The 15912-nt window shown below is 34.1% G+C and overlaps 1 protein-coding gene across 6 annotated transcripts in view; it reads right to left on the reverse strand.

Annotated features, from left to right (window-relative positions):
- Window positions 1-15912, reverse strand: part of LOC127701233 (importin-4-like) — a 997117-nt gene that overhangs the window by 876558 nt on the left and 104647 nt on the right. For all 6 annotated transcript variants that reach the window (XM_052205057.1, XM_052205056.1, XM_052205054.1 and 3 more), the window contains exon 4: window positions 358-399. In XM_052205057.1, the coding sequence (XP_052061017.1) occupies window positions 358-399 (42 nt within the window). The remainder of the gene's footprint in view (window positions 1-357; window positions 400-15912) is intronic.

The raw sequence follows: 15912 nt of genomic DNA on the forward strand, positions 1-15912 counted from the left end.
TATAAACAATTGACCAAAGTTTCTTGCAAATTGGTGAAAGCATTTTTGAGTTATTGACTGAAAACTGGAAAGTCCCCCCTTTTTTAATGAATAAAACCCCACAACTCAGAAACATAAAATCTAAATTTTATAAAAAACGAAAGAGAGCTCACATCAATAGATATGAACAATTCACCAAAGTTTTATGCAAATTGGTTGAAGCTTTTTGAGTTAATGTCCGACATGTTGACGACGGACAGATGGACAGACAGACAACGGTATACCATAATACGTCCCATAAACGGGCGTATAAAAATGCAAGGAAACAGACTTGTATGCCCTATAATTTTTAACATAGATTTTTAGAAAATGACTTACTCTGATTCCTGCAGTAAGATCTGTAAGATATTCTCTCTGATACTGCAAAATAAATGAAATTTCTATTACAGTCTACATCACATATATATGTTAGATTAACATTTGTCTAAAACAAGGGTCAACACACCCAAATGACAGCTTTTAAATGAAACTTCTTTTTTACTGCAACTGTGCTATTTGCGCAGCCAAATTGAATTGACCTTATACTTATCATGCTTATATTCATTTGTGATAAACAGTCAGACTGTGTATTGCTCTGTTTATGATGTGGACAATGTGTTTCCATACAGTTTTATTTATGCTGTCAAAAAAGAATACAGGCTCACGGAATTATTACATTGTATGCTTCAAATTACAAATTGATGGTTATAACCAAAATATTTCATATGAACAGTTGTAAAGAGTTGCAGTATAAAGTGAAGAACTATATATTGTCTTAAAATATAAACGCTGTACACTTCGGGAAATTGGATAGAAATGCTCACCAAAGCGTCACATTCTACCTGTGTCTTGGCCTTGTACTAACTAATTTAATAAAGTTTAATTTTGGACCCTTTTGACCTCAATATGAACCAATTTGATAGCGGGGCCCACAAATAAAAAATCTAAATACATGGTTAGATTCAGCATATCAAAGAACCCAATATATTCAATTTTTGTTGAAATCAAACAAAGTTTAATTTTGGACCCCAATTTGGACCAACTTGAAAACTGGGCCAAAAATCTAAAATCTAAATACATGTTTAGATTCAGCATATCAAAGAACCCCATATATTCAATTTTTGTTGAAATCAAACAAAGTTTAATTTTGGACCCCAACTTGGACCAACTTGAAAACTGGGCCAAAAATCTAAAATCTAAATACATGTTTAGATTCAGCATATCAAAGAACCCCAAGAATTCAATTTTTGTTATAATCAAACTAAGTTTAATTTTGGACCCTTTGGACCTTAATGTAGACCAATTTAAAAACCAGGACCCAAAATTAAAAATCTAAATACACGGTTAGATTTTGCATATCAAAGAACCCCAATAATTCAATTTTTGATGAAATCAAACGAAGTTTAATTTTGGACCCTTTTGACCTCAATATGAACCAATTTGATAGCGAGGTCCACATATAAAAAATCTAAATACATGGTTAGATTCAGCATATCAAAGAACCCCATATATTCAATTTTTGTTAAAATCATACAAAGTTTAATTTTGGACCCTTTGGACCTTAATGTAGACCAATTTGAAAACTGGACCCAAAATTAAAAATCTAAATACACGGTCAGTTTCGGCATAACAAATAAACAAATGTGGTCAAAGATTTTACAAATCTTATGCGCCATACTGTGCAATTAAAGATTACTTCTTGAAATTTTTCAATATTTGAAATTTGAAAAAAAAAATATTTGAAGAATAATTCTTTTTAATTTCTGAAATCTGAAATGAGAAAAAATTGACCCCCCACAATTTCTTTTAAACCCCCCCCCCCCCCCTCCCAAAAAAAAATTCTTTCCCTCGAGATATGGTCATAATCTCAATTCAAATTTCCAATGGAGTTTGCAACCATAATTACCCATTTAAATTTACCATAGTGCTAACTTAATCTATTTTATAATAGAATTTAAAATATAGTGTCAAATCTTTCATATGGATTTTTTTGTAAAAAAAAAAGATGCAACATTTGCAGATATTTTTACTGGTCTTCCTTTATAAATATGCATTTCTTTAAACATAATTTACAAGCAGTGTAAGGGAAGTAACCAAAACGTTGTATTTGGATTACCTCTCTTACACTGTTTTAAATTATCTAAATTGTTCATTAACCATTACTTTATACATAATTTAAAAGCAGTGTAAGGGAGGTAATTTCAATGATGTATTTGATTTATCTCCCTTACACTGCTTTAAATTATGTTTTGTACTATAGTATTTTTCCATTAACCAGGACAACCTTGTTTTTCCCCCTTTTTTGCCCCTAATTCCTAAACGGTTTGAGCCATAACCCCCCAAAGCGAATCCTAACCATCCCTTTGTGGTATGGAAACTTGTAGTATAATTTCAGAGAGATCCATACACCGTTCCACAGTTATTGTCTGGAAACTAGAAAATGCTTATTTTTGGCCCCTTTTTGGCCCCTAATTCCTTAACTGTTGGTACCATAACCCCCAAAATCAATCCCAACCTTCCTTTTGTGGTATTTAACCTTATGGTAAAATTTCATAGAGATCCATTCGCTTAAACTAAAGTTAGAGTGCGAAAACCAATGCGTCTTTGGACGACGACGACGACACCAACGTCATACCAATATACTATTAGTATAAAAATTGGTTGGGCCCATAAATTTCAACTGGGCCCCTGAAAAAAATATTTTGGGGGCCCAGCTTAAAAGAGTTAAGTTTAGTCCCTGCCCCTATGTTCTATTTTTAGCCATGGTGGCCATCTTGATTGGTGGGCAGGGTCATCGGATAATTTTTTTAAACTAGATACCCTAAGGATGATTTAGGCCAAGTTTGGTTTAATTTGGCCCAGTGGTTTCAGAGGAGAAGATTTTTGTAAAAGTTAACAGACGACGACGGACGTTGACAGCTGCCAAGTTATGAGAAAAGCTCACTTGACCCTTTAAACTAAAGTTAGAGTGCGAAAACCAAAGTGTCTTCCTTAAAATTACCAATTCAGGGGCAGCAACCAAACAACGGGTTGTCAGATTTGTCTGAAAATTTCAGGGCAGACAGACCTGCCCTGATAAAATTTTTACCGCGTGTCAGATTTGCTCTTCATGCTTCAGTTTCAGAGATATAAGCCAAAAACTACATTTACCCCTATGTTCAATTTTTAGCCAGGGTGGCCATCTTGGTAGGTGGGTGCGGTCATCTGATACATTTTTTAAACTAAATACCCTAAGGATGATTTAGGCCAAGTTTGGTTTAACTTGGCCCAGTCATTTCAGGAGAAGATATTTGTAAAAGATTACAAAAATTTACATAAACTGGGAAAAATTGACTTTAAGGGGTCAATTGACAATTTTGGTTAAGTTGACTTATTTGTAGATCTTACTTTGCTGAACATTTTTGCAGTTTACAATTTATCTCTATCTATTATAATATTCAAGATAATAACCAATAAAATGCTCCGCTGGGCGCAGCTTGATACGTCCGCAGAGGTCGAACCCTGAATAGTTGGGGCAAGTATGAACACAACATCCAAGCTTGATACAGCTCTGAATTTGGATTGTGATTAAATATTTGACACAGCATAGGTTTCTGACACAGAATGAATGTGGTCTAAGGACTTAAAATTTTTTAATTTACCTTTTCAAACCATATCATTATTATTTGCTTTTATATATAAATCAGAAATAACCAATTTAAAATGGAAAATTTTAAAGAAAAAAAAAATCCCTCCCCCAAATTTTTTGAACCCCCATATGATTCATCACCCCCAAACTCAATCCCAGCCTTCCCTTTGTGGTATGGTACCTTGCAGTACAATTTCAGAGAGATCCATACACTTGAACACAAGTTATTGTCTGGAAACTAGGAAAAATGCTTGTTTAAAGGCCCCATTTTGGCCCCATATTCCTAAACATTTAGGGCAATTACCCCCAAACTCAAACCCAGCTTTCCCATTGTGATAAGGAACCTTGTAGTACAATTTCAGAGAGATCCATACACTTACACACAAGTTATTGTCCTAAAACTAGAAAAATGCTTGTTTTTTACCCCTTTTTGGCCCCTAATTCCTAAAATTTTGGAGCAATTACCCCCAAAATCAATCCCAGCCTTCCCTTTGTGGTATGGTACCTTGCAGTACAATTTCAGAGAGATCCATACACTTAAACACAAGTTATTGTCTGGAAACTAGAAAAATGCTTATTTTTGGCCCCTCATTCCTAAACGTTTTGGGCAATTCCCCCAAACTCAATTCCAGCTTTCCCTTTGTGATATGGAACCTTGTAGTACAATTTCAGAAAGATCCATACACTTACACACAAGTTATTATCATGAAACTAGAAAAATGCTTGTTTTTTGCCCCTTTTTTGACCCCTAATTCCTAAAATTTTGAGGCAATTAACCCCAAAATCAATCCCAGCATTCCCTGTGTGATATGGAACCTTGTGGTACAATGTCAGAGAGATCCATACACTAACACACAAGTTATGTCTGGAAGTTACAAAAATGCTTATTTTTGGCCCCTAATTCCTTAACTGTTGGTACCATAACCCCCAAAATCAATCCCAACCTTCCTTTTGTGGTATTGAACCTTATGGTAAAATTTCATAGAGATCCATTCACTTAAACTAAAGTTAGAGTGCGAAAACCAATGTGTCTTCGGACGACGACGACGACGACCCCAACGTCATACCAATATACGACCGCAAAGTATAAAAACTGAAAAATTTCCTTAAAATTACTAATTCAGAGGCAGCAACCCAACAATAGGTTGTCTTATTCGACTGAAAATTTCAGGGCAGATAGATCTTGACCTGATGAACATTTTTACCCCTGTGTCAGATTTGCTCTTAATGCTTTAGTTTCAGAGATATAAGCCAAAAAACTGCATTTTACCCCCATGTTCTATTTTTAGCCATGGCAGCCATCTTGGTTGGTGGGACGGTTCATCGGATGTGTTTTTTGAACTAGATACCCTAAGGATGATTTAGGCCAAGTTTGGTTTAACTTGGCCCAATAATTTCAGAGGAGAAGATTTTTGTAAAAGATTACAAAAAATTACCAATAATTGTGAAAATTTGACTTTAACCCTTCGCGGCGAGTGTATCCTTGAGGATACACAATGCGCAGGGCGGATGTATCCTGAAAGATACACAGTGCGCAGGGCGAGTGTATCCTTCAGGAAAAAAAATATTACCCCAATAAAAGCCGGGAGTTTACGCTATTTACCGTTCTTGACAGTTCAATTCAACATTTCAATTAAAATCTACTATATCTGAAGATATTATTTCAGTTCTTTCAACAGCTTTAATAACATCATGAAGGTAAATAAATCAAATTTGAAAATTTTATTTACTAAAATTAGAACCGGAAACAATTTATAAGGTCATGTGGTGTTTCAAAATGGCTGCTCTCGATAACAAACAGTGGAAGTACAGCTGTTTTCTGTGTTTTGATGAAGCCCTTTATAACTCTTAGGTAGTTTAAGCTATATAATAAAAATAAATAGTTCATTATATATTATAATATTCAAGATCTAGATAATAACCAAAAACTGCAAAATTTCCTTAAAACTACCTGATGAACATTTTTACCCCATGTCAGATTTGCTCTAAATGCTATTTTCAGAGATATAAGCCAAAAACTGCATTTTACCCCTCAGGGATTAAACTTAACGGTCGCCCAGTCGTCTAATGCGACCAGATTTTCGGCTGGGCGAATATATTTATCATCCTGATCGCCCAGCTGGCGACCGAAAAATATTTTGCATTGAATCCCATGTCTATCCTTTCCCCCACGATATAAACAATAAACTGTTAACACAGAGATATGTCTCGCCTATTTGTTATTTTGATAATGCAAATGTTGAAATTAAAATAGCAATACTTTAACATGTAAGTTATGCAAATATTCAAAGTCAATGAACCATGACATAAGGTACAGGGCTAAACAATCTCCATGGAAATGAGATGTGCCAATGCTAATACAACTGCTAACCAAATACCATTGACTTTTCATAAGTCGTTCCCTTTAAACAAACCTAAACACAAACAGTAACTTGTAAAATATGCAAAAGTTTCAAAGTCAATGAACCATAATTAGGGGGTGGGGTTATATAATCTCCATGGAAATGAAACTTGCAAATGCCATTACATTTGCATACTGAATATCATTGACTTAACATTAGTGGTTCATCTTAAACTGACCTAATCACAAACTTATACATGTAAACTAAGCAAAAGTTTCAAAGTCAATAAACCATGACTGGGGGGTAAGGACCAAATATTCTCCATGGAAATGAGCTGTGCTAATGCTTATACAACTGCATACCAATTATCATTGACCAACCACTAACAGTTCCCCATAAACTGACCTAATCATAAACTAATACATGTAAACTAAGCAAAGTTTCAAAGTCAATAGACCTTGACTGAGGGGGCGGGGCCAAATAATCTCCATGGTAATGAGATATGCCAATGCTAATACAACTGCATACCAAATATCATTGACCTACCACTAGTGGTTCACCATGAACTAGACCTAATTACAAACTAATACATTGTTGCCGCCGACGCTGGAAACAGCATACCTATGTCTCGCTTTTTGACTCCGTCAAGGCGAGACTAAAACTGTTCCCAAACGGAAACCTGATTTTCTAATTAAAGCGGGAAAATTGAACGGAGGATTTCCGGAAACCAGTTAGGTCATTTAAATAACCAAAACCCAGTCGGACAACTAAGTTTTCGATGCGAAGTCACGATTTGACACATGTATACCCCTTCTCTAAACACTTTTTCTAATTTCTTTTTTAAAGCTTCAACCATTAATTCATTATTTTTAAGTGTTTTCGTTTCGCTGTTGAATTTGAATTACTTTAGAGATACATCCCAGTTGTTCAGGGAGTCATTACAAATCAGTTTTTGACAAAAACTTGTAAACACAACTTGTTCTTCAATGAAAAAACGAAACGCAAAATCTCAAAAATAAATATACTAATATCTAGTATGCTAACCAATCTTCGATGAAAAGTAATTATATAATATAACACTTATTAGAGGATGGATTGGATTTGAAATAACATTTAATGTTTTATGGAAACAGCTATATTGTCAACAGGAAGTTCAAACTGAATGGAGATAATTTGGCAGGAAATGTTCTAAATTCAGTACTGTCAAATCTTATGATATATTTATGATGGCAATAATTAAAATATTATAAAGTTACCACACATAACCTTAACCAGACTCAAACATTACATATAGGATTACATAATAAAATGCTCCGCTGGGATGCAGCTTGATACGACCGCAGAGGTCGAACCCTGAACAGTTGGGGCAAGTATGGACACAACATTCAAGCTTGATACAGCACTGAATTTGGATTGTAATTAAATATTTGACACAGCATAGGTTTCTGACACAGAATGAATGTGGTCTAAGAACTTAAAAAATTTTAATTGATCTATTCAAACCATATCATTATTATTTGCTTTTATATATAAATCAGAAATAAAAAATTTTAAATAGAAAATTTTAAAGAAAAAAAAGGGAAAAAAAATCCCCCCCCCAAATTTTTTGAACCCCCTTATGATTCATCACCCCCAAACTCAATCCCAGCCTTCCCTTTGTGGTATGGTACCTTGCAGTACACATACATGTGATGGACTGTGAAACTAAGATCAGGAGTTTGGGAAATTTTGGTCAGGAGATTAGGACTCAGATCAGGAGGTTTTTAATCGACATAAATTCTGTCGTAAATGTAACCGTGTGCTGTAGAAATTGTCTGTTAAAGTGTGTTTTCTTCAACTTTCCATCCGAATGTATTATGTTTATAGTACCCTTGTACTTATAAATGTTCTCTATCTTTTTAAACTTTCAACTTGTTCAATCTAACATTCTTCTTTTTTAGTATGTTCTTTAAATTTTTTAAGGCATATCTTTTTTACCATCAGAACATTTGCTTATCTATCTGCAAGTAGATCTTTTATTTTTATCTTTATGCAAATAGATTTTTAATGCATGATAAGTAACACATTCAAACTGTAATCATGGGTCATAGTTATTATATAAATTTCAATTTAAGCCTTAAAAGGAAGTATAGAACCCTCAAATAATTTTCAAATTATTATTTTTTTATTTGTCCTAAGACATTTAAAATCATTTAATTACCATCTTTTTATGATTATTTGTTCAATTTATATTTTATTTATATTCTTTTAAAAATTTACATTATTAAAAGGAAAGTAACTTAAAACAGGATAAATCAAGGGAAGTAACCCAACATTCATTTTAAATACACAAAGTTTTATTACACAACGGCAGTTAGCCTGTGGTAAAAATCGTTGATTACCAGTATGTTTGACACTCAAGGTGACAAGTGAAGCCATATAATTATGCATGTTAATTGATTTACAGGTAAAATATAACTTCAGGTAATGTCAGTTACACCAGATATGTTGGGCTGAAATTTTTCATTCATGAAATATTTCATACACTGGATTTTTTGTCTTCAACGGGAGGTCAGGATCTAGGAGACCCCTGAAAACGGGATTATTGTACTCCCGTCGGGAGATTCACATGTATGATACTGTACAATTTCAGAGAGATCCATACACTTGAACACAAGTTATTGTCTGGAAACTAGAAAAATGCTTGTTTTTTGGCCCCTTTTTGGCCCCAAATTCCTAAACAATTAGGACAATTACCCCCAAACTCAAACCCAGTTTTCCCTTTGTGATATGGAACCTTGCAGTACAATTTCATAAAGATCCATACACTTACACACAAGTTATTGTCCTGAAACTAGAAAAATGCTTGTGTTTTTGCCCCTTTTTGGCCCCTAATTCCTCAAATTTCTAGGGAATTACCCCCAAAATCAATCCCAGCCTTCCCTTTGTGGTATGGTACCTTGCAGTACAATTTCAGAGAGATCCATACACTTGAACACAAGTTATTGTCTGGAAGCTAGAAAAATGCTTTTTGGCCCCTTATTCCTAAACGTTGTGCACAATTACCCCCAAAATCAATTCCAGCTTTCCCTTTGTGATATGGAACCTTATTGTGGTACAATGTCAGAGAGATCCATACACTTACACACAAGTTATTGTCATGAAACTAGAAAAATGCTTGTTTTTTGCCCCTTTTTTTGCCCCTAATTCCTAAAATTTTGAGGCAATTACCCCCAAAATCAATCCCAGCATTCCCTATGTGATATGGAACCTTGTGGTACAATGTCAGAGAGATCCATACACTAACACACAAGTTATGTCTGGAAGTTACAAAAATGCTTATTTTTGGCCCCTTCTTGGCCCCTAATTCCTTAACTGTTGGTACCATAACCCCCAAAATCAATCCCCACCTTTCTTTTGTGGTATTGAACCTTATGGTAAAATTTCATAGAGATCCATTCGCTTAAACTAAAGTTAGAGTGCGAAAACCAATGCGTCTTTGGACGACGACGACGACACCAACGTCATACCAATATACTATTAGTATAAAAATTGGTTGGGCCCATAAATTTCAACTGGGCCCCTGAAAAAAATATTTTGGGGGCCCAGCTTAAAAGAGTTAAGTTTAGTCCCTGCCCCTATGTTCTATTTTTAGCCATGGTGGCCATCTTGATTGGTGGGCAGGGTCATCGGATAATTTTTTTAAACTAGATACCCTAAGGATGATTTAGGCCAAGTTTGGTTTAATTTGGCCCAGTGGTTTCAGAGGAGAAGATTTTTGTAAAAGTTAACAGACGACGACGGACGTTGACAGCTGCCAAGTTATGAGAAAAGCTCACTTGACCCTTTGGGTCAGGTGAGCTAAAAAGGGTTAAAGTCTTGATTGGATAGGTTGCAATATTTGTGATTCAATGTAGAATGTTTACAATACAGTTGTAATTTCATAAAGGGGATGAAGAACAGTAGGAAGAGTTACTCAGCAATCAATTCGATAAAACCAGGCGTACAACTTCAAGAATGTATGTAATGTTAATGATATGTTTGAGGGATCCGAGATGAAAACTGCAGGAGTTAGTCATAAAAATTTGGTACCCTGTTTTGTAAATTTTGCTGAAAATGCCAAGTCTAGAAAATTGCGAAAAAATCCCTCAAACACGTCCATATTAGCAGGTGCACAACGTCAGGATACATGCAATCTTCCTGTGAAGTTTTAGGGATGGGGGTAGAAAGCTGTAGGAGGAGTTGATTACACAAATTAGGCACCTATTTTTACCAGCCTGCCCGCCCAACATCACCATACCATGAGCTGGTTTTGGACTTCGATACATGTTCAATATTATTACTGTTTTCTGATTGGAAATTTTGAAGTTTTTTGTCTGTGGAATTCAGTCCAAATTATAATGAGGTGAATGAACCTTTGCTGTCCCTCAAACAGTTGACAGATGGCAAGAAGATAGCAATAGCATTAGTGTGTGAACCCCTGAGGGTTCACGCATATTAATTAGTTAGAAATATTGTCTATGGAGGAATATTCGGAACCCTAATTATTGTTCATTCGGAACATTTATATTTCTTATCTGTATTAGCTTCCTGCAATTAAGAGCACCTCCATACGGATCATTTAAGATATCTAAAACTTGGCAATAAAGAACTTAACACAGATCGCTTAACCTCACTTATATGCTATATGGTAATACAAGATATAGTTTATAATCTATATAGAAAAAAATAGAAATAGATTCCCAAACGTATAATTCTTAAAGAATAATAATGATTCAAAACATGGACACATGTACCTCAGTCTTTCAAAAATTCATTAAATTAATCTAGAAATAATAAATGAGGCATTGAGTAATGGTCAACTAGTAGGAGACATTAATTAATGTTCCTTACAACTGATCTTCAATAAGTGTAACTCTACCAAGAGACAGACGCATTGAGAGATGAAATGATCTAATATAAAACCATTTTTGTAGAGGCATAACTTTTAAGTTCAAGATACAAAAGATTTCATTAATAAAACACACGAGGTAAAAAGGGAATGCATTCTTATTGCCTATGATGAAACATAAATGTACACAAATATGATCATTGATAATTTAAAAGAAACAGTTATCAATGCAGAAGAATTAATTGACACAAAAGAATATCCTTTAAAGATTCTCAACAAAAAAGATTAAACTGCATATGAGGTAGTAGTTGGGAGACTTTTGAAAAGGGACCCATGCTTGAAAGGTTAACTTTATAATCTATATAAAACCATGCTTGCCAAAGAGAGAACTTTTTAATAAACATGGCGTTGAATGTTGAGTCTTAGCAAAGTTAGCTAAATGACATCAAATTGACCAGTGTTGTACAAGATATAAATCAATGGCAATATTTTTATACAAAAAAAAAACGAAAAACAGACACAATAATAAGCAAACAAAAAAACAGGCTCCGGATTTGGACAGGTATTAAGTATACATGTATAAGCAGCAAATTGAATGTATTAGCTGGATCCGAACCCATTTCTAAGGTGGAACAGGATTTTAAGGCACAAACAAAATGGTAAGCAGGTAGATTTTGTCTTATTTGGTAGGAATAAAACTTTCATATTTTATGAAACAAAATATCGTACTCATACCTGTCAACCTATGACAATGAAAATGCAGGTGATGACCTGCATAGAAGCATAGAAGAATGAAATCTCAGGTCATAACGTGTACGAACTTTTGCGAGCTGAATTTCAGTATTTAGGGGACATTTTTCTTATAATTTATATCAAAGTTTCCAAAACATGTCCACATGGTTAATTAATTTAAAATTGTACATATTATTATTTCATTGCACTTGGAGGCCATTGATAGATTTGTGTTACATTGCCTTTATTCCTGTTCATATTCATTCCATGACATACATACAATGTGCCAATTTGTGTTTTCCTTGCATACATTTGTGCAGCTTTTAAACAGTAGAACATATCTACTTGAAATGTTTCACGACCTTGACTGGCTGTTCAGCCCTCTCACAGTCGGTAGAACTTAACATATGTTGATATTAGAGTATAATAAAATAAAGTTAAACAATTAAAGGAGGTATAGATGAAAAAAGTAATTTTCAAAATTTTTATTTTTTAATTGTTCTAAGGTAGAACAATAGTAAAAGTATTATTCTGATATGTTTTTGCATTCAATTCATTTTAGATTTAATCTTTTTACAAAAAAAAACATAAGTTTAAGGAGTATATTGTGAATTCACAAAAAAGGGGAAGTAACTCAAATTGTTTTTAAAACAACTTTGAAATACACAAATTATTTACGACCTAAAGCAAAGGTAATTGGTGTTAATTAACAGTGTGTTTGACACCAAAGCTGTGAAGTGAAGCCATGCACTGAAATGGGTCACTTGAGCTGAGTTTACACAGCTAGTTGAACTTCTTGTCCAGGAAGAATTATGAATTTGCTAGTATTTCAAAGAAATCACTTTATATCTAATCAGTCTGAAGCCTTAGGAATCCGGGTGAAAACGGGTTATTTTCCGAATTCCCGGGTTATTTGGTCACCCGGCGGGTATTCCCCGGTGACCCCTCAGAATTGTGAAAATCTCAGGTGACACCCGCAGGATCCGGGTCAGTTGACAGGTATGCATACTTGCTCTGAAATATGTATTCTAAAAAGAAAAATATATAAAATTACAGAGGGATTCTAGTTGAAATATTACCTCTACCAATAAACACCCTAGAAGTGTCATCCATTGGTAGTAGTTTGACCTTTCACACTGGTAATAAAATGCTTCGCTGAGCGCAGCTGGATACGACAGCAGAGGTCCAACCCTGAACAGTTGGGGCAAAAATGGACACAATATTCGCGCTTGATACAGGTTTGAATTTGGATTGTAATTAAATATTTGACACATAATAGGTTTCTGACACCGAATAACTGTAGTCAAACAACTTAGAATTGGTTATATGATATGAATTTATATTCAATTTTTTGCTTTTGTGCAATGCACTATGCTGTTGTGAAATTGACCCCCCCCTCCCCCCAAAAAAAAATTTACCCCCCTTTTTTTTGCTTTTGTGAAATACACTATGCTGTTGCGTATTGACTCCCCATCCCCCCCATAAAAATTTTTTTTACCCCCACCCCCCCTGTTTTGCAAAAAGATATTATATTGGAAGAAATTTTCTTTTTAATTTCTGAAATCTGAAATGAAAAATAATAAAATGCTTTGCTGGGCGCAGCTTGATACGACCGCAGAGGTCGAACCCTGAACAGTTGGGGCAAGTATGGACACAACATTCAAGCTGGATACAGCTCTGAATTTGGATTGTGATTAAATATTTGACACAGCATAGGTTTCTGACACAGAAAGAATGTGGTCTAAGAACTTGATTTTTTTTAATTTACCTATTATGGTCCAATGTCCAAAATCAAAATACATGGTTAGATTCAGCATATCAAAGAACCCCATATATTCAATTTTTGTTGAAATCAAACAAAGTTGAATTTTGGACCCCAACTTGGACAAACTTGAAAACTGGGTCCATAATCAAAAATCTAAACACAGGTTAAGATTCAGCATATAAATGAACCCCAAGAATTCAATTTTTGTTTAAATCAAACTAAGTTTAATTTTGGACCCTTTGGACCTTAATGTAGACCAATTTAAAAAACAGGACCCAAAATTAAAAATCTAAATACACGGTTAGATTTGGAATATCAAAGAACCCCAATAATTCAATTTTTGATGAAATCAAACAAAGTTTAATTTTGGACCCTTTTGACCTCAATATGAACCAATTTGATAGCGGGGCCCACAAATAAAAAATCTAAATACATGGTTAGATTCAGCATATCAAAGAACCCCATATATTCAATTATTGTTGAAATCAAACAAAGTTTAATTTTGGAACCCAACTTGGACCAACTTGAAAACTGGGCCAAAAATCTAAAATCTAAATACATGTTTAGATTCAGCATATCAAGGAACCACATAAATTCAATTTATGTTGAAATCAAACAAAAAAAGTTTAATTTTGGACCCCAACTTGGACCAACTTGAAAACTGGGCCCATAATCAAAAATTTAAACACATGTTTAGATTCAGCATATCAAAGAACCCCAAATATTCAATTTTTGTTAAAATCAAACTAAGTTTAATTTTGGACCCTTTGGACCTTAATGTAGACCAATTTAAAAAACAGGACCCAAAATTAAAAATCTAAATACACGGTTAGATTTGGCATATCAAAGAACCCCAATCATACAATTTTTGATGAAATCAAACAAAGTTTAATTTTGGACCCTTTTGACCTCAATATGAACCAATTTGAAATTGAGGTCCACAAATAAAAAATCTAAATACATGGTTAGATTCAGCATATCAAAGAACCCCATATATTCAATTTTTGTTGAAATCAAAAAAAATTTAATTTTGGACCCCAATTTGGACAAACTTGAAAACTGGGCCAAAAATCAAAAATCTAAATACATGTTTAGATTCAGCATATCAAAGAACCCAATATATTCAATTTTTGTTAAAATCAAACAAAGTTTAATTTTGGACCCTTTGGACCTTAATGTAGACCAATTTGAAAACTGGACCCAAAATTAAAAATCTAAATACATGGTTAGATCCGGCATAACAAATAAATAAATGTGGTCAAAGATTTTACAAATCTAATGCGCCGCCATACTGTGCAATTAAAGATTACTTCTTGAAATTTTTCAATATTTGAAATATGAAAAAAAAATAATATTTGAAGAATAATTCTTTTTAATTTCTGAAATCTGAAATGGGAAAAAATTGACCCCCCACAATTTCTTTTTACCCCCCCCTTTTTTTCCCCAAAAAATTCTTTCCCTCAAGATATGGTCATAATCTCAATTCAAATTTCCAATGGAGTTTGCAACCATAATTACCCATTTAAATTTACCATAGTGCTAACTTAATCTATTTTATAATAGAATTTGAAATATAGTGTCAAATCTTTCATATGGATTTTTTTGTAAAAAAAAAAGATGCAACATTTGCAGATATTTTTACTGGTCTTCCTTTATAAATATGCATTTTTTAAACATAATTTAAAAGCAGTGTAAGGGAAGTAACCAAAATGTTGTATTTGGATTACCTCCCTTACACTGTTTTAAATTATCGTAATTGTTCATTAACCATTACTTTATACATAATTTAAAAGCAGTGTAAGAGAGGTAATTTCAATGATGTATTTGATTTATCTCCCTTACACTGCTTTAAATTATGTTTTGTACTAAAGTATTTGTCCATTAACCAGGACAACCTTGTTTTTCACCCTTTTTTGCCCCTAATTCCTAAATGGTTTGAGCCATAACCCCCCCAAAGCAAATCCTAACCATCCCTTTGTGGTATGGAAACTTGTAGTATAATTTCAGAGAGATCCATACACCGTTCCACAGTTATTGTCTGGAAACTAGAAAATGCTTATTTTTGGCCCCTTTTTGGCCCCTAATTCCTTAACTGTTGGTACCATAACCCCCAAAATCAATCCCCACCTTCCTTTTGTGGTATTGAACCTTATGGTAAAATTTCAAAGAGATCCATTCACTTAAACTAAAGTTAGAGTGCGAAAACCAATGTGTCTTCGGACGACGACGACAACGACACCAATGTCATACCAATCTACGACTGCAAAATTTTTGCGGTCGTATAAAAATTGCCCCCACAATTTCTTTTTTACCCCCCTCCCCCCTAAATTTCTTTTTCAACTCAATCCCAGCCTTCCCTTTGTGGTATGGTACCTTGCAGTTCAATTTCAGAGAGATCCATACACTTGAACACAAGTTATTGTCTGGAAACTAGAAAAATGCTTATTTTTGGCCCCTTTTTGGCCTTCTTATTCCTAAACGTTTTGGGCAATTACCCCCAAACTCAATTCCAGCTTTCCCTTTGTGATATGGAACCTTGTAGTACAATTTTAGAAAG

This window comes from Mytilus californianus, unplaced genomic scaffold, assembly GCF_021869535.1.
Source record: "Mytilus californianus isolate M0D057914Y unplaced genomic scaffold, xbMytCali1.0.p SCAF_5, whole genome shotgun sequence".
NCBI classification, from domain to species: domain Eukaryota; kingdom Metazoa; phylum Mollusca; class Bivalvia; order Mytilida; family Mytilidae; genus Mytilus; species Mytilus californianus.